Raw genomic sequence first — 27593 nt, forward strand, 5'->3', positions numbered from 1 at the left:
AATTGTATGTCTGTGCTTGAAAACATACAATTGTCAACTTCCCTTCACAGTTAAATCTTTTATGCATATGTTTACTAATACATGTTGCAGAATTAGATAAGTTAATGAAAATAAACTTCTTTATAATATTGAATCAATTTTTTAAAATGAAATGCTAAGAACAGTGTGTCTTTGGTATAGAAGTTACGTAGGGAAAATGATGAAATTCTGGCTTGTTGGAATAGCTTCAATTATTTGAAATATCTAACTTTGAAACCATTTAGTTTTAAGCTTCCAACTGTTTAATTGTGCATTTTCTGCTATGGAAATAATAGGATAATTTTGACAATACTAATTCATAAGCGTGGAAAATTTTATTTGCTTTTAAAATTCAAAAGTTGTAGAAACTCATTAATAAACTATTAAACTGAGGAAACTCCAACATCATAATTTTGCTTCTTAGAAAAATATTAAGAAAATTCAAAATGAATTAAGGAGCTTTAACTCCTCCCATTCATTCTAAAGGTTTGTCTACATGGGGACACTCAGGAAAATTAATCCAGATTAACCAAAGGTGTGAATTTAAAGTGGATTAGTTACACACAGGTGTTTAATGTGGTTTATGCACTTATTCAGAATTGCAGAGGCCTTAATTTGACTTCGTTTATTTCATTTTGGAAATGAATTAAGGCTAATTTAATTCTGAATAAGAATGTCCACGCGGGGGTTTAATGCGATTTAACTAATCCACTTTAAATTCACACTTTTGGTTAATTTGGATTAATTTTCTAGTGTGTCAGTTTAGACAGGCCCTAACAAACTTCTTTGTAATATTTGTTCTTCTAATCTGTTTTGAGGGACAAGCAATTTACACATGGTTTGCTGCTTGTAGAATTTTGTCATGCCACATCAGAGGCTGAAAAAGTTTCAAGGTCTGTGAATAAACATTAATAGCATAATATTTTTCCTTTTATAATTGTGTGTTTATATATACAAATAAAAATGTAATTTGACTCAAAAATACAAATACCATAAAATCCAGTTCAAGTTTTAGAATTGTATCTATTTTTTTTATCAGCTCATAGGCTACAGTGAGAAGCCAGTAAACCTACAGATGTTCATTGGAACAGCAGATGATCGCTACTTACGACCTCATGCATTCTACCAGGTGCACCGAATCACTGGGAAAACAGTTGCTACTGCTAGCCAAGAGATAATAATTGCCAGCACAAAAGTACTGGAAATTCCACTTCTTCCTGAAAATAATATGTCTGCCAGGTGTGTAGCAGCATTTCTCCCAAACTAGCAAGTTAATCATTTGTGTATTCCTTTCAAAGCAATACAAGGTTGAAAATGGTATATTTATTTTTTTAAGGTAACTTGACATAGCCTTAATTGCTTTGATTTTTAATTGTGTACTATATGTAGTGTCTGGGGGTTTTTTTCCTGCCAGCAAGCTTTTTAAAAAAATGCTTTTTGCTACCTGTAGTTGGATTATTATCCTAACTTCAGGCCTCTGTGCAAAATCTGAAATGGAATGATTATGTATTATTTTAATGAACAAAGGGGGAACCTGTCATCCCATCTAAAATGCTACACCATACTACTTAGAAGCCAAGTGAGCACCATAAATTGTTATTTCTTACATGAATCAAGTTCAGCATATATGCTGATTTGACTAAACGTGTATAATTTCTCAGTATGAGTAAGAATACTTTTTTTTTTAATGTGGGGTTTTTAGAAGAAAAATGTGGACTACCATATAATGCAGCAACAGAGTTTACTTAGTTACGGTTTTAATGTGTATAACTTTATTTGAAAATTTCCATAAAATGCCTTCTCTAGTCTTCCGTAGTTGTTGTTGTCCCATAAGTGCTATGCAGTCTCTGTCGCCCTATTATTTAGTTGACTACATAACCGTTGTCCCAAATAAACAATAATTGCTATTTTGGAATTTCAGAAAGAGTTTTGTTAGGCCAGTTGGTTGCAGGTTTGGCCATTTTATGACACTGTTTCCCATGCAGAATTGTACATTGTTATCACTTCTGAGTGACTTGTTTCAAAACTGTCATCAGGAAGGCACTACTGTAATACAAATAATTGATCTTTTACTTTTAAAAAGTCAAAACGACAGGGGATGTAAGTTCCCAAAATATAACTTTACAGCTGAAATCCATAGTTTCCTTTTTTGCCCTAATTTAAAGCATCTTAGTAGCATCTATCCAAGTTAGTGGCACAGAGCAAAATTAAGAGTTATTTTTAGTTCTAGTTTAACAAGAGAGTTAAACTGAGACCTTTAGGATATGTTTTTGATCAATTAGTAATACTTGACTTCTTTTCCTCCATCTGTCTTCTAACCCTTCTCCTCCCTTTATCCTCCAGTATTGATTGTGCAGGTATTTTGAAACTCCGCAATTCAGATATAGAGCTCCGTAAAGGAGAGACAGATATTGGAAGAAAGAATACCAGAGTGCGACTTGTGTTCCGTGTTCATATCCCACAGCCTAGTGGAAAAGTGTTGTCTCTACAGATCGCTTCCATACCTGTTGAATGCTGTAAGTTTTGTAACAATTAGTCTCTTACACACATTTAAAATCTCTTAATTACAGTTGCAATAGCTTTCTTTTCCATGTGTCAGTAGAATTTTAGGCAGAAGAATCCACTGGAATATTATGGCTGTGAAATTATTTTTGAAACTGTGTGCATTTAGTGTAAAACCTATCTATTACTAACTGAAGATACTTAGAGTAGTTGGAACATTGTAGATTTAAATGTAAAATTAAAGTATTAAAATTTTCTTAAAAGCTTTTCAGTATGCTAAATTGTGTGGTTAAAGAAATTAACGTAAAATAAGGGTAAATTTGGGAAGAGCAAAATTTGTATTTAATGGCCTTTTTCATGTAAAAAGTAATAAACAATCATCTTTCTACATAAGAGCATCAGTATTCATTTTGGGTTTTATGTAACATAATACTTTATAATTTATATATTTAAAAGTCAAGGCATTTATTTTTGGAAAAAATGCTAATTAATGGTTTCAGTTGGCAGATTCTACATGCTTACTAGAGACTAACCCCTGGTCTACACTGGGGGGTGGGGAGGGGTCGATCTAAGTTACGCAACTTCGTATATGTGAATAACGTAGCTGAAGTCGACGTACTTAGATCTACTTACCACAGTGAAGACACTGTGGTAAGTCGACTGCTGATGCTCCCCCATCGACTCCACCTGCACCTCTCACTCCAGTGGACTCCGCCTGGCCTCTCTCGCTACAGTTGATGAGAGAGCGCTTGGCGGTCGATTTCTCGCGTCTTCACTAGACGCGATAAATCGACCCCCTGCTGGATCAATTGCTCTGTAGGTAAGTGTAGACATGCCCTAAGTAGAAGTGTTTCTAATTCAGCAGTTCAAGTTCTTTGTGATATTCATTTGTAAACTACAGGTGTGGGAATACCAAAATGGGTCATATAAAGAATCTTAAGTAGCTTTTGGTAATAATTATTTTGACCTTAAAATAATTCAGAAATATTTTAAACAGATTTCACTAAACTGAAAAGTGAATCCAATGTGTGCGGTTAACCTGTTGTGACGTTTCATGATTGCTTACTATATCAGCCTTCATTTAGTAATTTCAGTTTGACTCAATATATGAAAGTAGTTAAACATTTTTTCCCTTTTCAACCCTTTTTTAAAAATAGCTCAGCGATCTGCTCAAGAACTTCCTCAGATAGAAAAATACAGCATCAACAGTTGTTCCGTAAATGGAGGCCATGAAATGGTTATGACTGGATCTAATTTTCTTCCAGAATCAAAAATTATATTTCTTGAAAAAGGACAAGGTAAGTTACCTTTTTTAGTTTTGAAAAGAACTGCTGGAATTATGAATGTTTCAGTGGTAAATGCATTAAAACCTTTTGAAGTTGTAATCTCAAACTTCAATTTGATCAATGATCTGTGTTCTGTGGGTTAGCTGCTATAAATGAAAATAGTACAGTTGCTGCCTCAGGAAGATGATTACAAACCAACTGGTTCCTCACTGAAAACTTGGAACTGCTTATACATTGCATATATTATTCATTCCCCTTCTCTTGTGTTTTACTAGAAAAAAATTGTATGAAATATAACAGGGAACTAATTGACATCTGTTCCAGTTATTTGTTCGCCATTTGAGTCATGTGTTGCCTGTGACTTAATTGCTGCTTAGGAATTAGCTGTGTTATCATGCTTTCAGGTGAGGAATTGTTGGGATTCCTTCAGAGACCTTTTCCATGCGACTTACCCAGAACACCTTGTCCAGTTCTGGGAGAATAATTCATCCATTTTTGGGGGATCCAAAAAACTCAGTTTAACACCAGATTTTGTCACTCAGATTCCTTGATTTGGCATACAGCAAGCTACGCTGAGTTGATCAGACTTAAATAGAGTGGGTGGGTACAGGGCATTCCATACATCCAAGTTATACAGAAGACTTCTTGCTTTATATATGTTTACACATTGCAATGCACAGTAAATGCAATGTATCAAACATTTTACTTTGCAGGAACCATTCCTTGTGTAGCATGCTCTGTCCATGCATAGTCCACGCTCACCCTATTCTTTACCTCATCTCTACATTCCTAACTTTCTTGTCCTTTGTTAGTAAATGGGTCCTTGGGTGTTCTCCCTCTTATCTTAGCTGGCTCAGACATTCTATCTTTTTAACCTCCTGACCTGTTTACTTATCTTATTTAGTAGAAATGTTCTGTTTTCAGCCTAAAGATCTGTTTACTACCCTAATTTTGTCCGAGAAATGAGGGCCTCCCTCCATGTGTTAATTGCTCATGTCAGGCGAGACCTCCGCTACAGGAATAAACATCATGAACAAATTGGTAAATAGAGAATTTTGTGTTCATACAAGTTTGACAAACAATTAAGAGGCAGAAGATAAAAAAATAAAAATTTTGGTAACCAAGAATGGTGTTTACATAAAATATTTTTTCCCAAAGAGTACTTAAGGCATCAATAGATCTTTAAAAATCTGGTTCATATGGCTTATCTGTTTAAAGTTAAGCATGTGCATTTGCATGTATATATTTGCTTGTGCATAGGTTGCATAGGTAAATACAATGCCAGATGTGTGCGCAAATCAGATATTTGCAATATGTAAAGAGCTAGATGCTGAAGTGGCCATATTGTGCATGTATATTGGATATTTGCATGCATAAGGAGTCAAGCAAATGTGTGAGTGCCTAAAAATCTGGTCTTGTATTTATCGTACATGTACACATCCTATTTATTCTCTTTCTAAAGATTTCAGCTGGTGTACAGAGTAATAAAGATGATACTCCTGGGGGAATTCTGTGCCACTGCGCAGAATTCATGTCCCCTGCAGATTTTTTTCCCGCAAAAAATACATTCTGCTGGAGATGCACAGCAGTTACACGTTTTGCCCACCACGGGCTGCTGTAGTACCAGAAGAGCAGGCAGTTGGCTCAGCCAGCCACGGGTAGAGAGGAGAGTGTCCTGACCATGGGGCCAGGTGAAGAGGCATGGGATATGTGGGGGATGGGGCACATGGGGCTGCTAGGGGATTACATAAACTGGAGTTCAGAAGGGCTAGTGGGTGTGGGGGGGACAGACTGGGGCAGGAGCACAGAAGCTAGTGGGTTGACAGCATTGAGCTAGGAGCTGAATGGGATTGGAAGTGCAGGGACACATGGGGATGTGGTGTCTGAATGGGGGTGCAGGAATGGGGGAGGGGAGTTCAGGGATGGATGTGGGGAGAAGGGGTGGCTGAATGGGGATGCAAGGACACATGGGGCGGGGCAGATGTGCTTGACTGAATGAGGGAGGCTAAGGGATCAGACAGGAGCTGCATGGGGGAGGCTCCCTAACAGTCCCACCCCAATCACCCCCAAAAAACCTGTTCCATACTTCTCCCACCCATGCCCAACAACCTTCCAGGTTCACAGCCAGGCTCCTTCCCACCAATTACTTCCCTTTTCCTCAGCTCCTCCATTACCCCAACTCACCCAAGCCTTTGCACTGCTTCTGAGGGGTGAAGGAAATATGTTTCTGTGTTGTAGTTTAAAATGAATTACTCAGAGTTCTGTATTAATATGCTAGTAAGGAATCTATTTGTCAAAAACATTCAGGAAATCTTTTTAGTTGTCTGTATTGTTACAGACCTACTTGCTGACAGGTATTTTGAAATAAATTACCAAAATAATTGAAACAGGTGTGATTATATTGTTTTGTTTTGACAAAAAATATGCAGAATTTTAAAATATTTTGTGCAAAACTTTAATTTTTTGGCACAGAATTCCCCGAGAAGTAAGTTGAGAACTGAAGGGCCAAAATTCTTGCCTTATCTTGTTAGTAAAGTCCATTCAAAGTGCTTATGTTGTAAATATTCATTAGTTTAATATACTTTTTATTAAAGCTATTTACTATTTTTCTTCACAAAACTCTAGTGCATCCATGTATTTTAGAAAAACTAAACTTCAAATTGCTCATATACAATATATAATACAGTAGTAACAAATTAACCTACAGTAGCTAGCAGATTCTTTAAGTTTGATAGTGGGAAATTTTGGAGACCCAAAGGCATAATTGTAGCAGCTTTTTAGGAGGCTTATTTAGTTTAGCAAAACTTTTCTGGTTTGAGCTTTATCCTGGACCCTTTAATTCAAGGGAGGTTCAAGAGTTCTGGATAACTTGTCTTTATATTAGGGAGCAATCTTGCTGTACCTTCCCCACTACTTCTCCTCCTGTCTCCCCTTCTCTTCCTCTCCTCCCCCCCCCCCCCCCCAATAGGTAGCTTAAAACACTCGTGTGCTTGGACATAGAAAAGGAACACCTCTTTTTTTTTTTTTTTATGTTTGACTGATTTGAAGAAAAAAATACACAACTTACACCGTGAATACAGTATATATTTACATTTTTACAGGGACCCTAACAACTTGAAATAGCATCAACTAAAAAAGTAGCTTCAGATACATCATCTGTTCCTGAGTTCCAGTACTGTTTGTGGTTTTACAAACTCGTTTTCTTATTTTAAAAATATTTCATTCCACTCTTGCTGTGTTTGATACCCACACAAACATTCAGAATGACTGACTGAATAGACACTGGACCACGGAAAAAGAATGAGAATTCTTGGTGCTTAGGGCACTCCCCAGGATGTGGGAGACCAGAGTTCAAGTCCCTGCTCCAATGACTACTCAATTACTTATACACAGTGAAACAGCTACAACAGGAGAGATTGAAAGACCCACACCAGAATATCTCATAGCCCAGCAGCTAAGGTTCTCTTCTGTGGTCTGGGAGACCCAAGTTAAAATCCCTGTTCCTCATCAGGCAGTGGGGGATTTGAACCCAGGCCTTCCATATTCCTGGGTAAGTGCCTTAATCAGTGGATTAAAAGTAATGAGGAGGGCACCACCATCATGGGCATTCTGGACTGCTCCTTTAGCTGATTGCTCCTCATTCTTCAGTTAACATGCAACTAGAATCAGATGTTTCTTGGCAGCTCAGCAAACTGAATTTTGCAACCAGTCAGGGCATAAGAACATAAACTAAATTCTGCCTTTCCGCCAACTTGGATTTTGTGCCTTGTCTTCAATAGGCTGTCTGGGGAAAGATAAAAATCTAGCTGTTGTATGGGGCTTAAATTTTCTCTAAATGCCCTGTAAAATAAAGTACATGACTCAAATCTGTGGTATCGTACACAAAACCAAACTGATGACTTAATATCAACAGACTTGTAGGGACTTCTTGACAAATCACCATTTAAGTTTCAATGGCCTTGGGTAGTCAACTTCACCCTGCATGTCATTAATTTCCAGTAAACATCCAGCTTTCCTGTTGCTTAAATATTAAAGACCAGACAGGCACTTCATTAACTCACATGCTCTTCTTTTTCTTGTGCAGCAGTTCCATATCTCTAATATATAGATCACATTTTACCAATTTTAATTTAAAAATACAAAATTAACTAATTTGGGGAATAATGAAATGACAGTATAGTGCTAATATATTAAATAATCCTTTTATGTTAAAAATTATATATCTGATGGTATAATTTCTAGAATAATAAAATAATTTCCCCCACCATTAGTGTAAAATTTTGTTTAGTTGGACAGACTTTCATTATTTTTTATCTGAAACTTGCAATGAGTCTGACATAGGTCTAACTAAAAGATAAATCTGAACATCTCAGTCATAATCTTGTATTTTGCAAGATATTACCGTTGAAATAGAGCTGTCGCTAGTTATTGGTAATTGCTCTTCAAAAGCTGATGTCTAAATACACTTTTATAATTACAATCCTAACAAAGAAGTTGGTATCAGTGGTTGATCACATTAGTTAATTTTGACCTCAGCTATATATTAACAAATCTTCTTTGTTACAGACAAAGCTGCTAAACCCATAATATACCTGACATAGGACCACAAAAGCAAGGAAACATAATGCTAAAATATACCCTCTACTAATCCACACACAACACTTCACTACTACAACTAGCTATACCACAATCATAATTCTGCTCCATAGGGATGCCATCTTTCTGTCACCATCATCACCACAAAACCCCCTCCTAGCACCAAATTACTAAATCAGACATCCACAACTAATAGTGTTTTGAGGGCAGAGTTTGATAAGGTGGGTAGTGGAAAGCTAGCATCTGTACGAGTGCAAAGTTAAGGTTGTGGTTCATAGATAAGGACAGATGGGACCACTGTGATCATCTAGTCTTCTACATAACCAAGGGCGTAGAACTTTCTTGAATTAATTACTGTTTGAACTAGAGCATATATTTTAAAAAAGAATCTAATCTTGATTTTAAAAATTGCCAGGGATAGTGGAATCCACCAGACGATCTGCTTAATTGTTGCAGTGGTTAATTACACTCATTATTAAAAATGTTCACCTTATTTCCAGTCTGAACTTGTCTAGCTTCAACTTCCAGCCATTGGATCTTGTAATACCTTTGTCTAAGGTGAAGAGCCCATTACCAATTTCTTGTTCCCTATATAGATACTCAGCCTGTGATCAAACTATTTGCTAAACTAAATAGACTCAAAGAGCTCAGTCATAAGGCATGTTTTCTAATCCTGTAATCATGCTTGTTGCTCTTTGCTGAATCCTCGCCACTTTATCAATGTTCTTCTTGAACTGTGGACCTCAAAACTGGACATAATATTCCAGTAACAGTTGTACCAATGCCAAATACAGCGGTAATATCTCCCTATACCCACAGAGATTCCCCCTGTTTCTACATAGCAGGATTCCATTAGCCCTTTTGACCACAGCGTCACACTGGGAGCTCATATTCAGATGATTACCCTCCAGCGTTCCCAAATCATCTTCAGAGTCTCTGCTTCCCAGGATAGAGTCCCCCAGTCCTTTGGTCTACATTCTTTGTTGTTGTTCAAGTGATAGTCCCTATTGTATTCCACTGAGGATTGCATTAGGACCATATTGTCAGTGAATGTTCATAACTCCTTACATACTATCCTTACATACATTTTGCAATGATTATGATGACCAGTATGACACAGGTTTTCAGTAGAGACCTTACATAACACTCTTTTTGGCAAACTTGTATGTAGATGCCAGACTCAAGGAATCCCTGTAGCCCTTATACACCCCTGTGCGCTCTGCCAGTTGGTACCAAGAGGTCTCTGGGTCACAGTGCTCCAGCTGCCTCGGTTCCTTTCAGCCATGAATAGCTGATGGGGTAGAACCGATCTGGGGTAAACCCGGATCAGTCTTCAGTGTCTAGCTTAGATAACACTATTAGGATTTTTTAGTATAGGATTAATTGGTATATAGCTAAGGATAGATTTTAGTCAAAACTTTCTTTGGTTCTGAGATGGTCGATCCAAAGACTAATAAGTCAGGCTTTAAGAGATGTGCTTCTTGCCTGTTTTTCCAGCATCCAGTGCACATACCAGATGCCTTGTCTGTCTAGAAGAGGGGTACTCTCCTTCAAATGCTCTACATTTATTCCAGGAACGAGAAAGGAGTGGCAGAACACACTACAGGCAATTCTGCTTCAGGAGACATTAGCAACAAAGCCTATTGGATCTGAACTTTTGTATGGATCCAAGACATACCATAGCTCAGCCTCAAATACATCAGAGGTTAAACTCTTCAGAGACACATGCTTCTTGTCTGTTTCACTGCTGAGCTCAAAGACTATGGCTCTGTCACAGTTCAGAGCAACTTAACCAGTATTCACCCTTCCATGGGCCTTCCATTCTCAGGCTTCCAACTCCCCAGCCATCATCTCTATGGGCAGAGACATGCACCTCTCTCCTTCATGACTGGAGTATTTTCAGGCTGTACTGTTCCCGGCCTATACTTTAAATTCTCCAGTAAAGTCAGATTGTCTAAGCAGGCCTACTTTTTCTTCTCAAAGTCCATAAACAACATAATTGTCCACCAATATGTTACCACACCTTTCTTTCTAACCAAATATATTTATTCTTAAGGTAAAATCATTACAGAGAAAAGATATTAAAAACAATAAAGAAACTACATGCATGCAAATAAACTTACCAGAGATTACCTCCTGATTCGAACCAGGTGAAGAATCCTTCAGACTCCACCATGGAGTTTTTCAGTGGTCACAAATTCATAACTGCCTTGGTTCAGAACAGGCACACCCATGAATCTGAGAATCACACTTTTCTCCAGTTCAGGCCTCTGGTTTTGTCCTTGTGTAACAGGTGATCAGCAGACAGTGAGTTTCTGCTCAGGGTGCAGCGTGAAAAAGAATGGGTCCAGAGGAGAGAAATTGGCTTCCTTTTAGGTCTGTAATAGAGTGACCAGGGAGGTTGAAGTGTTCTCCGACTGGTTTTTGGATGTTATAATTCTTGAAGTCTGATTTGTATCCATTTATTCTTTTGCATAGAGACTGTCAGGTTTGGCCAAATGCACACAAATCAGACATCAAGAATTATAACTTTCAAAAACCCGTCGGAGAACACTTCAACCTCCCTGGTCGCTCTATTACAGACCTAAAAGTCGTAGACTTTAAGGCCAAAAAGGACCATCATGATCATCTAGTTTGACCTCCTGCACATTGCAGGCCACAGAACCTCGCCCACCCACTCCTGTAATAGACCCTCTGGCTGAGTTACTGAAGTCCTCACATCATAATTTAAAGACTTCAAGTTACAGAGAATCCATCATTTATTCTAGTTTAAACCTGCAAGTGACCCGTGATCCATGCTGCAGAGGAAGGCAAACACCCACCCCAGGTTACTATCCAGTCTAGTACATAAATATTTTAAAGGAAGTTGTTAATAGAGAGAAAATTAAGGGTTGGTTACTCTCTTCCTATCAGATACAATATTACCCATTTGAGTAAATATTCTTTATACTTGCAATAGTGAATAATACTAGAACTTCTTGACTTGTGTCATAAAGTGGGGGAGTAGTATTTTTAAAAACAGTTAACTTCATCCTCTTGGCAAGATTCCTACTCTCTCTCTCTCCCTCTCTGATAATTAATACAGGTCTAAAAATCAAAAAGATTATGACCTTTTCCTTAAAATGCCAGTTCCCTTAAACTGTTTTCTAATTCTCATTGCCTATCTGTAATATAGTATTTTTCTTTTTCATTGTCCTGCACCCTCAGTTGCATAAGGTGTCCACTGGTTTCCGCCATTTTCCAGTCTTGTGCTGTTCTGTTCGGGTTTGAGTGTCATGTTCATTGATTACTACTTTTTCTATTCTACATAATATTCCTCTAGGATGCCCTCTTTATCACATGAGATGCTTGCTATGCCATTCTTTGTTATATAATATGTCTGAGAACAGCAGTATGGTCTGCACATGATCTTAGTGGTCTAAAACCTGCTTATTCCTCTCTAATTTGAAGGGCCTTTTATTACTTCCTAGTTGATGATGCACTTTTTCCCAGAAACTGAGAGTAATGTGATTTCGTCTGCGATAACACGTACACGTGCGCGCGCGCGCGCTCGCTCTCTCTCTCTCTCTTTTTTTTTTTTTTTTTTTACACTGGGTTGGGTTTTTTCTTCATTCTATTGTCTATTCATAAACACAAGGAAAGTCTGTAGGGCTGTTTTGTAACTTGCTTTAATTACTTGCTTTGTTACTTGCTTTTTCCAAGTGGTGGTGTCCACGTTATCACTTGCCGTGGCAGTAGTGGTGGTGGTATCCTTAAAGTATGTCCTAAATAGGTCCATCATCATCTTTTTGCCATATTTGATGCTTTAGATTGGTTGCTCTATTCAGAATTTCTGATGTTTCAGGAAAGATCTTCTGCAGGCATTTACTTTGGAATGAATTGATCTTATCAATTTCTTTTGTAGATTTCCATGGCTGTACTCCATAAAGGAGGACAGACATGATGCTGATGTTGAAAATTCTTATTTTTGTGTTAGTACCAGTCATGCTACTTTTCCAAATATTTTTAAGTTAATAAAAGTTGTTTGCTGCTTTTGATATTTGTTGCTTGACATCTAGCATGCTAGTCACAATTGTTGCATATATCACTCCTAGATAGGTAAATGACTTACTACTTCTAGTGTTTTTTCATCCTCTCTAATGGATACTTTGGGACATTGATAGCCATATATTTTGTCTTCCTCTTGTTGGTGACCAAACCGACTTGCTTTGCTCTATCTGCCAAAAAGCTGGGTCTGTTCTTCCATTAAGCAATACGTTGAACTAGGCAGAACAATGTCATCAGCGAAAACAAGGTCCTCCAATTGTACTTTATCGTTTGTCCATAAAATCCCTTGCATTCTGTGGTTATTTCCCTTATGACATAGTCAAAGACCAGTGCAAAAAATAGTTAGGACATAATATACCCTTGCCTTAGTCCAGTCATCACAGCAAACCATTGGTGGCTGATGTCACCATCTCTGACTGCACATTTGGTATTATCACATAGATCTTGGATGATTCTAACTATTTTTGCTGGTATTCTGTAGTATGTTATAATTTTTGACCGTCTGTGTAGGCTGTCAGAAGCCTTCCATAAATCTACAAAATTTATCACATGAGATGCTTGCTATGCCATTCTTCTATAATATGTCTGAGAACAGCAGTATGGTCTGCACATGATCTTAGTCGTCTAAAACCTGCTTGTTCCGCTCTAAATTGCAGGGCCTTTTATTACTTTCTAGTTGATGTTGCACTTTTCCCCAGAAACTGAGAGTAATGTGATTCTTCTGCGATAACAGCTCTCGCTCTCTCTCTCGCTCTCACACTGGGTTGGGTTTTTTCTTCATTCCATAGTCTATCCATAAACACAAGGAAAGTCTGTAGGGCTGTTTCGTTACTTGCTTTAATCATCTCTATAGTAGCATTATCCTCCCCAGCTGCTTTCCCATTTTTGAGTTTACTGATGGCTTTTCTAACTATTTTCTAACTATTGTAATACCTCCTAAATCAATATCAAGCTCTAGTGGTAGATCTTTATCTTGTATTTCTAGTAGTTTGCTTGGTCTTCGTCTATGTAAAACAGCCTGAAACTATTCTGCCCATCTTTTATTTTGTTGTTCTGTACTGAGTCTTTCTATTTGCATCTTTAATAAGGCCTCCAATACGTTTCATGTTACTTATTTGATTATCTTATGCAAGATTGTAGGATTAACTCTTTGGCATCTTCAGCCTCAACATTTTCTATCAATATACGTCCTTTTGTCTCGTCTAGCACTCTATTTTTAGCATTATGCACAATTATATATTTAGTACTTACGTAAATAGCTTTGAAAAGAGAAGGATTTTAAACATGGTGCGTCTTGGCAAACAACCCCTTTATACTTTGTTACCCTAGAGAACAGAAGGCTTCACCCTCTAAATTAAAACAATACCTTTAACAGTAATAATAGTTCTAAAGAACCATTTCTGATTCCTTACTATTTGCAACAGCTTTTTCATTTTTTCAAATAATTTATTGCACAAAAATTCTATTTTTTTTTAAGACAAATGTGGGTTGTTGGTTTTTTTTTTTTAAAAGTTGCATGATTAAATTCCCAAGAAAGCTGCTCTGGTATGGTTAGCACTAACACTGATCTGTATAAAACTTGCTCAAAACTGTGTAATACATGACTGATAGTTAAGGGTCTGAATCTGCAAATATCTGAATGTGAATAGCTTGACTTATGCAAGTAAAACCATGGTAGTCAATCACACTGCTTGTATGATTGAAGTAACTTAGTTGCATATGTATTGGCAAAAGTAGTCCTACCTTTTCACTGAAATATAAGAAATATGACTTTTTAGTCTAATTTTGTTGTAGACACTGTTGAAAAGTCACTAGCTCCCTAATGCTTGTGTTTTAAGTATCCTATATGTACTATTGTTTTTAATTACATACTGGTATTTGTCCTATGGTGGTTCATGCAACATGACACAAACTTAAAAGCAATCATTCAGTTTTCTACTGGTAGTGTATGACATCTATGAATAGTTGGATCTCTGGTTTTTCTTTTTTGTCTTCTACCAAAAGGTGGTGGGTGTGTGGGTGTACACATGCTTGCTTCTGGAATTAGAAATATTAATTTAAATTTTTATCACATTATGTAATAGCTTTTACCTTAAAACAAGTATCAGCATGCTTTTTTCATTAATGTATTTTTTATAAATATATTTAAACAGATTTTAATTAGTCCATGTAAATTAAGTAGAATGGGTGAGATATTCAGCTTATATTAAATGACACAATATGTTAACACTAATACACATCAGTTAAGGATGTGACCATTAAATTTTACAATTTATTTTAATTTACTTGATATTTTAAAATCCTAGTGGAAAACCTGAATTTTCTCCTCCTGTTTAAAGAATATCAGTGTAAAGAACTACACGTGCTCTTTGACTGTGGTGTCAACTCACAATATAATCTATGCAGAAATCCTTAGTGATATAGATTTGTTTGTAAAGAAAACTTTGATCAAATTATATTAAAGTAAATAAAGAGCCTTGGATGTTTCCAGCAGTAAGAACATTTAAGAATCTTAGAATCTGTTTACAGTAACTGAACTTTAATATTTTGAATTGCATTCACTTTCAGAAAATGCTTTTTCGCCTGAATTTCTTGTAAACTTAATTTCTCTCAACAGATGGACGACCTCAGTGGGAAGTAGAAGGGAAAATAATTAGGGAAAAGTGTCAAGGGGTGAGAAACTTATTTTTCTTTCTTTAGAAAGCTGTTTCTGTTTTTTTAAGTAAGAAATTGGTCTTCATTGTCTTGTTTCTCAGTTTAGACTTTTACTATAAAGTAAATGATTAATAGGACACATGAACAAGTTTTGCAGTTTACTTCATCTGAAGACTTTTTCTAAATTGTTGTAACAGTATAAAGCAGTTATTAGGTTGCTGCTTCCTAAGAAAACAAAATGATAAACTTGTTTGAAAAACTAAAAGGGGAAATGTAGAATAACTGTTAAGGTGAGAAGTAATTTTCATTGCATTAAACTCCTGCCAGTGAGATGAGCAGCATGAAGTTTAGTGTCTGCTACCATGGCATTCATATGCTCATGAAGATAAATTATTACTTCACATAAGTGTATTTTTAAATAAAAATGTAATATCTAGAATATGCAAAAATGTCTCCTGCATCACAGGTCTTAAATTATATCTTGTTATGTTTCTGCTTTACTGTTTAGAAGATGCATGAAGCAATAGCTTCATCCAACTAAATATCCCCATTTGAGTTAACATTGCAGTCAGTACTCAAGCAGTATTCTTTAACAGGTGTATTTCATTTACATTTTAAATGTAATGCTATCTTGTTTCAACTTTAATTTAGGCTAACATTGTTCTTGAAGTTCCGCCGTACCATAACAAAACTATTACAGCTGCAGTCCAGGTGCAGTTTTATCTTTGCAATGGGAAGAGGAAAAAAAGCCAGTCTCAACGTTTTACTTATACACCAGGTACACACAGCTACTGCATCTTACTGTAAGCTAGTGTACACTAAATTTTAGTAATTTTTTAAAAAGTGTATTTCATAGATACCATACAAAATATGTTCCCTTTGATAAGTAGATGTGACTAATTTTTTTCAATTTGTGAATTGCCAATTAAGAATTTGTCTAATTTCATAACAGAAACTTGAATCCAATGTAGTAGTGTGAAATAATATGAATAGGGTTAAGAATTTCTATTTTGGCAATTATATTTTTACAACATTATTCAATTCTTTTATTCCTATAGCTTTTTGGCCACATGGAGTGTGAATTCTCAGTGGTCACTGTTTTTCATGATTCTGTTCTGTCTCCAGTTAGTGATACTATGTAGTGAATTCCAGGAGTACAGTCACAGATGATAGAGGAATAGATCATCCCCAATTTATGCGACGCCAGTCTTTCTCTCAATAGTCAAAATACAACTTTGGAGTTCAGACGAGAGAGAAAAAAAATATACTCCATAGACACCTTGCAGTGTGGAGAGAGCTAGTCTTGGAACTTTGTAAGAATGGCATACTGTAGTTGATCTGTCTTAGCAAGAGTGTTATTGGTATTGGGGAAAACCATACTGCAGATATGTAACATTTATTCTTTTTGGATGGCTTTTCAAGTGGATTTAAAGTTCCTAATAGACTGTAAAGAGCAGTCAGGAGTTCATCAAGAACTAATGATAGCTGTAAGTGTAAGTTCCCTTCAGCATTGCTTTGTACACGCTGTTTATGTGAAATTGGAGGACTTGACATACACAAGTATATATCAGAAAACTAATGGATGCTCCTAACAGGCACTGTAGACTGACAACTGAATTATTATTTTACACCAAAAGTACACCAAAATAATCATAAGGTGGCTCTTTACTGAAAAAACTACTCTTGAAATATTGGAATGAGTAATAGAACATATCAGCTTAAAATGTGTCCAAAATAAAAAGGAAGTGAAGTTATAACTGAAGCTATATTACGGCAACCCTTAACACCCACTTGAAGGGTTTCCTGTTTTCATTTTAACATGCATGCTGTAAGCCAGTAATTGATTGGTACAGGTGTTGGCAGGAAAAAGCTGTTGTGCTTATAAGTAGCAGCCCCTGATTATCAGTTACCCATGGCTTTTGGCTTAAAAAAGAAGCAGGGGGACTCAAATTATTGAAGAATGTGTGAACCTACAATTCTGTGGCTGTTTTAAAAAGAACCCTGGAGCTGAAAGGAAATATGAAATAAGTCTGTGTAGGCATGGTAATAAGCATGTTGGCAGGGGGGGAATCATTCTAGCTGTTGGTATAAAAAAGATATAATTATTGCCTCCACATATCCATACTTATGGGTGCATAGGCATGCCTCATTATTGGTGGAACTTTGGAAAGCTTTGATTGCTAGAATAGCATGCATGCGCTGTTGTAGCACTTCAGATTTTTCAGTGCAAACCAAAGTGGGTTTTTGGGGTGTTTTTTGCTCCTGCATTGCTATATATTAAATGTGCTTATGGGATTAGAGGAGTGAGCTGGGGCAAGAAAACTTGAGTGCCATTCCAATCCAAATGAATAGAGAACCTTCTTCCATTATTCCTTCCGGCAGAAAGACTCCTCAAAATAGAGTTCTCTGTTTGTAGGGCCCTCAAAATCAACCTTACCATTATCTGATGTGCAAATTGAGATCCAGCAACTTTCACTCAAGTCCACAAATACTTCCTTGAGGGCTAATCGTTGATTCCATTAAGGTCAACAATGACCTACTTAAGAGAACCTCTTTTGAGCTTCACCTCTTTCTTCTTGGGAGCTAATGTCAGGGTGTCCCCCTCCCCCCTGCTCCTGCAGCCCGCTTACCCTTCTCCATATAGAGCAGGGAGGGGATACAGACTGAGAGAGACAGAGAGAGCTTGGGGCAGCAGCTGCTGTCTCAACTTCCTGATCCACTTAAAAAGACAATGCACTTAAGAGTGGGTCAGCTTACCTAAAGGGGCAGTGAGCATCTCTCTCTCTCTCCCACACACAAGGTGTGTGTCTCTGTCTGCTATGCTGTCTCCTCTCCCTCCTGTTCGTGCTGCCTTGATGAGAGGCTACATTAACAACAATGTGTTAACCCTTGAGGGCTCAGCCGAGTGCTAGTTCATCATTTAGCAGCAAGGCATTCCCTGGGAAATATCCCTCCCTCTTCCAACCTCTAACTTCACCACCTCAACCAAGCTTCACAATCATCATAGCTGTGAACAGTATTAAATTGTTTGTTTAAAACGTATACTGTGTGTATATCTATATAATATATAATTTTTTGTCTGGTGAAAAAAAATTTCCCTGGAACCTAACACCCCCTCCCCCCCATTTACATTAATTCTTATGGGGAAATTGGATTCGCTTAACATCGTTTCGCTTAGTCGCATTTTTCAGGAACATAACTACAACGTTAAGCGAGGAGTTACTGTACGTAGTTTGAATCCTCCTCCCAAACTAGGGATAAATGCTTCTTTGCACATCTCAGGACTATAGCCACAGGTGGGCCTGGGATTGGCCATGACCCCACCCAGTTAGCATCCAAGCCCACCTGAATATGAGCCTGCGTGAACCCCCTCTAACTCCTGTAACAACAGCAGCTGTGGTAGATTGCTCCAGGACCCTGGCAAGGACAGTGAGAGCCCCCTCCTCCCTCCCATCATCTGTTCCAGATCAGTCAGTAACTGCCTCCTCCACCCAATAGAGAGGTCGGGGCACACTACTAGAGAGAATATGACTGCCCTGCAGAGACCTATATGGCTTCCTGACAGTCCCCACACATGGGTAGTTGTGCAGCTGAGGCAGCAGGTGTTAGAGTAGGACAGAGAAGAACAGGGGCTGCTGTTTCTGTGGTATTGGGAACAGCACATTACATAGCAGGGAATGGAGGCTGGATAGCGGGAATAGGAAATGGGGTTCAGCCAAGCTTTCTGGTCATTGCCTGTTCCACATAATTGGGGCCCATCCAAACTTTCATTCCTAGCTACTCCTCTGCCACATTCCACTGTACAGACTGTCAGACTGGAGAGGGGAGCTAAATGGAAAACTTTCTTCTTACCTGTGAATTTGCTGTTTTATACATTCCATGTCTCATATTCTGGAATACCCAGAAATGGTTTACTTCAGAACTGAAGTAGTTGGATCTTGCCTCTAGTTTCCAAGGTTAAAAGGGAAAATACATGTTTGCATAAAGAAATATCTGTATATTTCCTAAGGCTCTGTTACAAGATTTATTTGTTAATGTTTGGTGGCATTAATGTATTTAGTTAGTATTTTCCAGCTTTGCAACATGTCATTATGGTGTATAATTGACAGTATAATTGGGTCTACAGTAGGGGATCTTCTGGCATAGTTAAATCATACCCCTAGCCAACATAGCTGTGCTGGCAAAACTTTTACTTTTAGATCTGCAGAGGTATAATTTGGAGCCTCTGGTAATAGTTTCATAACCCTTTCCCCTGTATGTGGGGATTGGTGCTGAACTTCTTGTCAGAACCTTGTCAGTGAAGCTCACTGGTTGGCCCCCAGTGTCCTTTATTAACTCAAGTCTACTGAGCTTAGTCCCCTGACCAGTAATGGTACAGTAACACCCCAACTCCCTCCAAGACCATACAAAGCATAGGGCAATAGTTCAGAAGATAGAGAACCTGGGGGTTACTGATGAGGAAAGAGGGAGCTGAAGGAAAACACTGAGTAGATAAGAAAAGGGAAAATGTTTCAGGCATAGAGGTCAGCCAGCATGACAAGAAGCACAAATTCAAGAATGGAAGAGAGAAATTAAGAGTGAGGCAAAAAGAATGGTAAGCAGTGGGGAAAACTAGTCGAGTATATAAGAGACACAACAGTAGTGGAATGGCATTTACACATAAGTGCTATGTAATTAACGTATGTACTGAGTCACATTATAGTGAAGTAGAATTGTAAGGTATAACTTTGATTTTTATTCATTTTTCTAGTTTTAATGAAACAAGAGCACAGAGATGAAATGGATTTGACTGCTGTTCCATCTTTGTCCCTGCCTCATACTGGCAGCGTTCAGGGCCTGCACTCCATCCGAACTCAGCTGTCTTCAGCAGATCCAGGGCACCCACACGATAGTTTACTGTCTACATCACCCAGGAGCCTTGTGTGCCCAGTTCAGCAACCGTATACATCCATGGTGACATCAGCAGTATCCCATCTGTCTCACATACAAGGTAGAAACATCAGTCCAGGTGATGAGTGTCATGTTTTGCCTCCTGTGGTTCACCAGTCTTTCCAAGTAACATCAACACCTCCTGTGAGGCCTTCCTACCAGCCTATGCAATCTAATGTTATGTACAATGGGCAACCTGGTCTTCCCATGAACTCTGCCTCCAGCCAAGGATTTGACACTATTTCATTTCAACAAGATGCAGCTGTACCTCATTTGATAAATCTTAGCTGCCCACCTCTGCCACCAATGCAGTACCATTCTTCAAATCCTGGCTCAGTGACAACTTCATGTACAGTAGGGCATCCTTTGGCACATCCAGCTCATTCAGGACAATCATCACCTCATCTGCAGTCAATGGGATACCACTGTCCAAATACTGGGCAGGGTTCTCTCTCTTCTGCAATGAATCAACCCCTTGGGCAACCTTCCCCTCAGTTGCAGCAAGTCACATACCATTCTGCAAACCCAGGGTCTGCTTCATCACCATCCCCAACAGCTTCCCATCCTTTGGTCCATTCGCCACTGTCCGGGCCAGCTTCTCCTCAGCTACAACCTATGCCATACCAGTCTCCTAGCTCAGGACCTGCCTCATCCCCTCCCCCAACAGCTATAAGTCACTCGGGACAACACTCCCCTCAAGAACATAGTCCTGGATTGGGAGGTCTTCATGCAGCTTCAGCTTTAGTACATCACAGTATATGCGAATCATCTCCATTTTCATCAGACGGGGTAGCTGTTAACATTAAACCAGAACCTGAAGATCAAGAGTTGAATTTTCAAACAATTGGATTGCAAGACATCACACTAGATGATGGTAAGTGGATATAACTTTTGATGGCTAAGATTTTGTAAGATACTGGTGACATTGGAGCAATAATGTAAGCAACATATTTTCAGAAGAACAGTCTCTCTTTTACAGGCATAGCTTCCATCCACAAAAATCGCAGTCACATTTTTGTCCCCCCAGTGCCTGTTGTATATGTACTGCACATTAGGTGTAATTCTTGTAATTAGAGGAACCAAGTGCTCTTCCTTTGATTTGCACCCACAATTTGTTTTATGGGCACAAAATCCCTTCTAAAAATTTACCCTTTACCATTCAGGAACATTATACATTCATCCTTCTACATGAGGAATTAGTTTTAAAACACTTCTTTGTAACTTGTTGATTTGATGCTACTGTGTTCTTTTGTTGTATAACTGAGTTACTTAAGCCTTTGAATAATATCTTGAAATTCAAACTCTGGAAGAATACAATTCTAACCCTTAGTAGTGTTAACGCTTTATTTGTCCACCGTTTGCAATAGGCTAGATGCTGAGAGAAATCAAACTTAGAGGCCTGTTTAGGTTCATTTGCTAAGTATGTGGCAATCGTTTACAGTGTGACACAGGCTAGGTAAAAATGCCCCAGTTTAGAAGGACAAACCTAATGCCCAGACTAGTTCTGTTTGAAACTAAAATGTTATCTAAATTTCAGTACTACCTTGAAATCTGATAGGCATTTGAGCTTGGGCTAGAGCCCAGGTTCTGGGTCTCTGTAAGATGGGGAAGGTCCCATAGCCTGGGCTCCAGCCTGAACCCAAATGTCTACACTGCAGTTTTATAGCCCTGCATCCCCAGCCAAGTCAGCTGACACAGGCCAGTTGTGGGTGTTTTACTGCAATGTAGAAATACCCTCAAAGGCTAGAAGCTTTTTTAAATGAAAGCTTAAATTCTACAAAAGTTGATCAGTAAACCCACCACTTGCCATGGAACATTCACTACACACCACCTGACAAGGGGTGCATGGATTTGACAAGCCTAGCAGTAGAACCTAGTTAATCTAATAATTCGTCCAGACAAAAACTGTGTGCTCCACATCTCAAAGATTTAATAGAATGTAATGGTGAAGTCTGCCTTAATTACTTTTTATAAACTATAAACAGTATATGTAGGTGATACTTAACTATTACTAATTATAACTGCCCAATTATCTAACTCTCTTAATTCATCAGCTAATAATTTTCAAGAATTGTTAGGCTGCAAGCTGCCTCCAAGTAATTCATGAAAATCAGTGAGTCTACTACGTATCGTTTTTGGTATTTGTGTAACTTTAGTTTTTAAAAAACATTCAAGTACTAAAACTATGGTTATGTAATGTATTTCTTATTGCCTAGAAAACAGTTCTCTAACAGATTGCTCTTAAAGAGACACTAAATGCTTAAAATTCTTTAAAAAAAATTAGTACTAGTGAAAGGTACGAGGAACTAGATCCACAATTTGCCTCTTGAACAGCAAAAGTCCAACATTTAGGCACTATTGACATTCTCAAAACTCCTGCTCAGTTGCTGTCTAACCCTGTAGGTACCTATGTTTCCATTGGTAGGTTTGAGCAAAGCTACCTATGTCCTGATTCTATTCCACTGCAAATAGCAACGGTGACTTTTTTGTGAATTGACTAATTTGCCATTATATTTCAAGCTCAGATTTTCAGGTACTTTCTGTTCCATAAAGTATGACTTGTTTTGCACTAAAATTTTCTGTGCTGTTTCAGTTGAAGAAAACAGAATTTTAACTTGCCATGAAGTTGAACCTTGGTGAAAACAAGGGCTTCTGACATGGCTTGCGAAAAAGTTTAGTTCAAAAATATGCAACTGTTGGGAAAATTGCATGTTGCATCTGTCTGACACAAGCATGCATCAAGTTCATTCTTTGAAATATGCAGTTACTGAAAGCAGTCACTGAAATTAACATAAATTCACATAAGAACTTTCCAAGAGTACAACTGACCTCATCTCCAGACATCAAGAAGTCTAGGTTCAAGGTAACACATGGAATGAAATCAACAAGTTGGAAAAGCATTGTTTCTGGTAAAAGGGACCTATGCCTGATTCCTGCTCTCCAATTTGTATCTGAAGCTGGTTCAGCTCTTAAGATGGTTGTTCTTGAAGGCCTAGACTGTAGAAGCCAACTTTGCAAGTAATGTAGTCAACCAGTAAGAATATCTTCCTTACCCTCTGCCAGAAGTCAGATGTCTGATTTATATGTGGTGACAAAACTTCATTTTTTTTTAACTTTCTTCTATGGCAAATTCACCCTGTTTTTAAATTCTATGTTCTTGCAAGTGGAAGAATCCCCATTTAGCTGTCCCACTACAGGGGGCTACTTTAAGCATAATTGACTAAGCACGTCTGCAAAATGTTACATTTAGCCCTGGGAGTCTATCACTTAGAAGAGCACTGCTTTCCTTAGGGCTTGTCTGTGCTTTAAAGTTTTGCCACTTTAACAGTGCCAGCATAGTTAAAGCAGAAAATCTCCCCAAGTGTAAATACAGTTACACAGCTATAAACGTACTTGTACAGATATGGGTATTCTGGTCAGGAGTATAATAAATTATGTTGCTATAAGTCACCTGTATAACTGCATCCATGCATGCGCTTTTACTGATAGCTGAATTGGAAAAAATCACACCCCTAAACTACATAGTTATATTGGTAAAATGTCCACTGTAGACCAGCCCTAAGTGTGAGAGATGCTCCAGAATACAGAAATTTGTGATATATTGTAAAATTTCTAAACGTCTCAGGAAGGCTTGTCATATTCTCCATTCCAAGCAGTTGAAGGGGTTGAGGATCTCTGATCTGATGGTAGAGGCCCAGGAAATTGGGAGTCATCTCCCCAAGGTGAGATTACTTATGATTATTTAGCATACATCACAGGCCTAGTGTCACAATCTAGGGCTGCTTGTGCTCTGATTGGTCATGCTGTGTAGTCTAAAATGTTTGCCTGTGATCAGTTCAGAAGGATGTCCTCTAAAACTGATTGCTATCACTTGCCGTAGGGCAGGTAGACTTGGGGTTGCCTCCTCCACTTGGCTCTGTGGGACCCTCTTCTCTTAAAGGCAGGCCCTTCCTCGTCAAGGTGTCCAGACACTGCATATGGGATACTGTCTTAGTTTCCCTTTTTTCCCCACTTAGGCCTGAGGTTCTCATGTTTCTGAATGTGGATCTGACCCCTCATTCTTAGCATATTGGTATCTACCATTTCTCCTCTCACCTCCTCCTTCAGAACTTGGTCTCTCCACTGGGACTCTCAGAAGTCCCTTGCTGCCTAAAGGAAAGACTTCCCATTTTGTATGAGGAAGGCTAAAGAAATGCAGGCTAAAATGCTTCCTCTGTGGAGGAAGGCCTGAGGTAGATCTCTGTTCTCTTGATTTTCGCCAGATAACGGCAGGCCTTGTTAACTTTCAAAGGGTGAACGTTCACTCAGAAAAGTTCAGTCCTCCCTTTTTCTCTTGGTTGATAAACAGGTTTTCAGCTGTTATATTAATGCCTTTGATCCTCTCCCCTTCTGTCACCCCATACTACCTACACACACATCTAAAATCGAAAGAGATCTGTTTCCAGAAACAGTTCTTGGAGCTACTGCAGAGAATTTCAGAAAAATCCATCAACCTTAATGACTTAAGTCGTCTTTTGGAGCAGACTACAAAGCTTTCATATTGCATAATCATAGATACTACAATGGCCAGTTTTGTAGGAGAGGTTCAGGAGTGTTTAAGCTGAAATGAATAGTGGTGTGGCAGTGAAAATTGTGGTATTTGATATTGTAAACTAGCTCTTCTATTTCATATGCTTTTTATATTTACAAACTAAAATGGTTGGTTTTACAATTGTTTGGAAAAATAAGGATCTATTTAAATGTCACAGATATTGAGCACCTCACTTTAGAGTTGTAGCTTTATACTGTAGCGTCAAAAAACCTGAAAACCATTACATTAATGTTGATGAACTTGTCCTGAAAATAATTAACAAAAGGCTGCTGTTCACCTTTGAACTGATTTAAGCACCTCTATAATCCCATTCACCTTTTAGGTCCCCTGAAATCCAGACAATCAGTTACGCCATTTGTGAATCTGCATTCCACTATGCTAATGACTTCACACCCATCATGCTTATGCAAGTCTAAGAGGGGTGACAAATTGGGTTAATTGTTGACTTTTTTCCATATTGTGCAATTTTGCAAAAAGCTGCTATTTAGAGTATATATCCCAAAGGGTAAAAATAGTATGTAAGGGGGGGGGGACACCACTTGCACTGTATGTGTGCATGAATGCACTGTACTGTCTACAGCAGACTTTCATGGTAGATGTGGTGTCGCAGATCGGAATCTGGCAACCTGCATTTCAAAGAACTTCAAATTCATTTATTTAAATTCTGTTGCATATATCTCTTTGTGATCAAAAATGCATTGAATATAAGAAGGAATTTAAATGCTGAATTACGATTTATATTACAAATATAACTACTAACAGAGCTAGAAAAAGCGTCACTTAAATTTTACCTTTTGGAAGATGTGGCAGTTTCAAAGCCAACTATATTGTGTACCATTCTAAATAGGGAAGGGCCGTGTGTTCCTGAAGACCAGTGTTGTTCCAGTTTTAAAAACTTGTGCACATTGGCCATCTCAGAACCATTAGTCATCTGAGCTGGTGAAACTGACAGCAGGCTGCATAAGTACAAGAGTTTCTCAAGGTCTGTCACAAGTTGACATCCTTTTCTTCCCATTGACTCAAACCACCCTTTCCCCTACACAGCGTGTGAGATCCTTCAGATGATGGAGACAGAGGAGAGGGATGGAGATTGCTTGGCTGAAGACAGTAGGATTCAGCATTTGATTTAGTCTTTGCCATATACATCCATCACCCTCTGACACAGTCCCCTGTGTGCTCTTGCCCCAGGTCAGGTGTCCCAGATTTTCATCTTGAAAATCTAGTCATTCTCGTTCGGAATGTTTGCAGCAGCCAGTTCAGTTGAGGTCTGCAGCTTCTCTTCATATTTTTTTTTCATTCTGTTAACTTGTAGCAAATTATTAACTTTTGTGGCTGTCCAGTTTACAAGTGTGTGACAAATTTTAGCTTATAAAATGTACTACTCTTTTAGATCATCTGAAACTTAAGCTATTGAGTATTTCTACTTCTGAGTGTGCATTATGTAAATTTCATATTTTTGTGGATTTGGGTAATGTATATAATTGTAGTTAATCATTTTTAGGAGGTTATATTAACCATGGGTTGTGTTTAGTATCAGATTGATAACCTTTTTGCTAATCTCCTTTCACTTCCTTATGTGTTGTATCCTCATTACATACAGATGGAGATTAGAAAACAGATGTGGATTTTCTATAAATCATAACTAGATCTCCTCTAACAATTTTCTGTGCATAAAATTTGTAAGCTGCTTTGTAAGATATAGTCCACATCTAGAGTTCAACTTTTTACCCTAATTCAGTTTCCTATAACAGTATTGTGATTCAATAATTTATCATCTTTTAGGGGATATGTTCAGTTGTGTGAAAGCACTGATGATGATTCAGATCCTTTGCTAGCTGGTCTAGGGATCAATACTATTATCTAGAGAAGCTGTTCACCAGCTTTCACAGATTGAGTCTATAGTAACTTTCACAGAATTGCAATAGTAATAGCAAGATAATTTGAATGTATTGAAAAGTGAACACACTATATAAAAATTAAAATACAATACACAGTCAACAAATTAGTAGTGTGTGTATATATAGTACATTTAAACTAGGCTGTTACAAAGTGTCATGAATGCTGAAGTAAGAAATCTAATACTTGAAAATCCTGCGTAAGAAATAAGCCTCCTTTGGACTAGTGTTCCATAAACTGACTTCTGATTTTGTGAAACATACAGTAAGGCTCTGTACTTTGCAGCCCATTGGGCCTAAGCTTTGTTGCAGGACTTCAATTTCTGTTGTACACTGAGGCTGAATTTACAGTATCTTACTATAACTGGAAAATATTCAAAAATGAGGTTCTTTACTGACTGTACTGTACTTGCATTGTTGATTTCTTTTTTTTAATTGTGTTGGAATATTTCCTTTCATCTCATTTTGCTGCCTAAATTGGCATACTTCAAAAAACTGGGGCACTTTGCAATAAAATAGAGTACTTTCCTGGTTGCTTTCTGGTAAGTACAATGGGTGTTATGAGGGGTTGGAAGTGGGGCAGCGTTAGCTGTTGGCATATGCTGGAATGAAGATGAAGGGGGAGCCTGATTTCAAATTCGGAAGCCAATATTAGCCAGCAAGAGGTGGAGTGAGAGAGAGGCCAGCTAAATGCTGTTACAATTTGTGTGTATCACTTTTTTGTTGAGGGTACAGGACCTTGTCCACACAGACTCTAAGGCAGTGGCTCTCAAACTTTTTTACTGGTGACCCCTTTCACATAGCAAGTCTGAGTGTGACCCCCCCCCTTATAAATTAAAAACACTTTTTAATATGTTTAACACCATTATAAATGCTGGAGGCAAAGCAGGGTTTGGGGTGGAGGTTGACAGCTTGCAACCCCCCATGTAATAACCTCGCAACCCTGAGGGGTCCTGACCCCCAGCTTGAGAACCCTTGCTCTAAGGGCTGGTCTATACAGTGCATTAGTCCACACCAAAGCAATGTAAATTCTAGTGTGTATTAGCATGTTACTCGCTAATGGATCCTGCTGAT

The 27593-nt window shown here is 38.1% G+C and overlaps 1 protein-coding gene across 1 annotated transcript in view; it reads left to right on the plus strand.

Annotated features, from left to right (window-relative positions):
* The window catches only part of NFATC3 (nuclear factor of activated T cells 3), a 95943-nt gene that overhangs the window by 54791 nt on the left and 13559 nt on the right, over positions 1-27593 (plus strand). Inside the window, exons 3-8 of the mRNA XM_065416337.1 lie at positions 1058-1257; positions 2362-2534; positions 3678-3818; positions 15067-15122; positions 15756-15882; positions 19855-20907. Coding sequence (XP_065272409.1) covers positions 1058-1257; positions 2362-2534; positions 3678-3818; positions 15067-15122; positions 15756-15882; positions 19855-20907 — 1750 coding nt within the window. The remainder of the gene's footprint in view (positions 1-1057; positions 1258-2361; positions 2535-3677; positions 3819-15066; positions 15123-15755; positions 15883-19854; positions 20908-27593) is intronic.

Source organism: Emys orbicularis, chromosome 14 (genome assembly GCF_028017835.1).
Source record: "Emys orbicularis isolate rEmyOrb1 chromosome 14, rEmyOrb1.hap1, whole genome shotgun sequence".
In the NCBI taxonomy this organism is placed as follows: Eukaryota; Metazoa; Chordata; order Testudines; family Emydidae; genus Emys; species Emys orbicularis.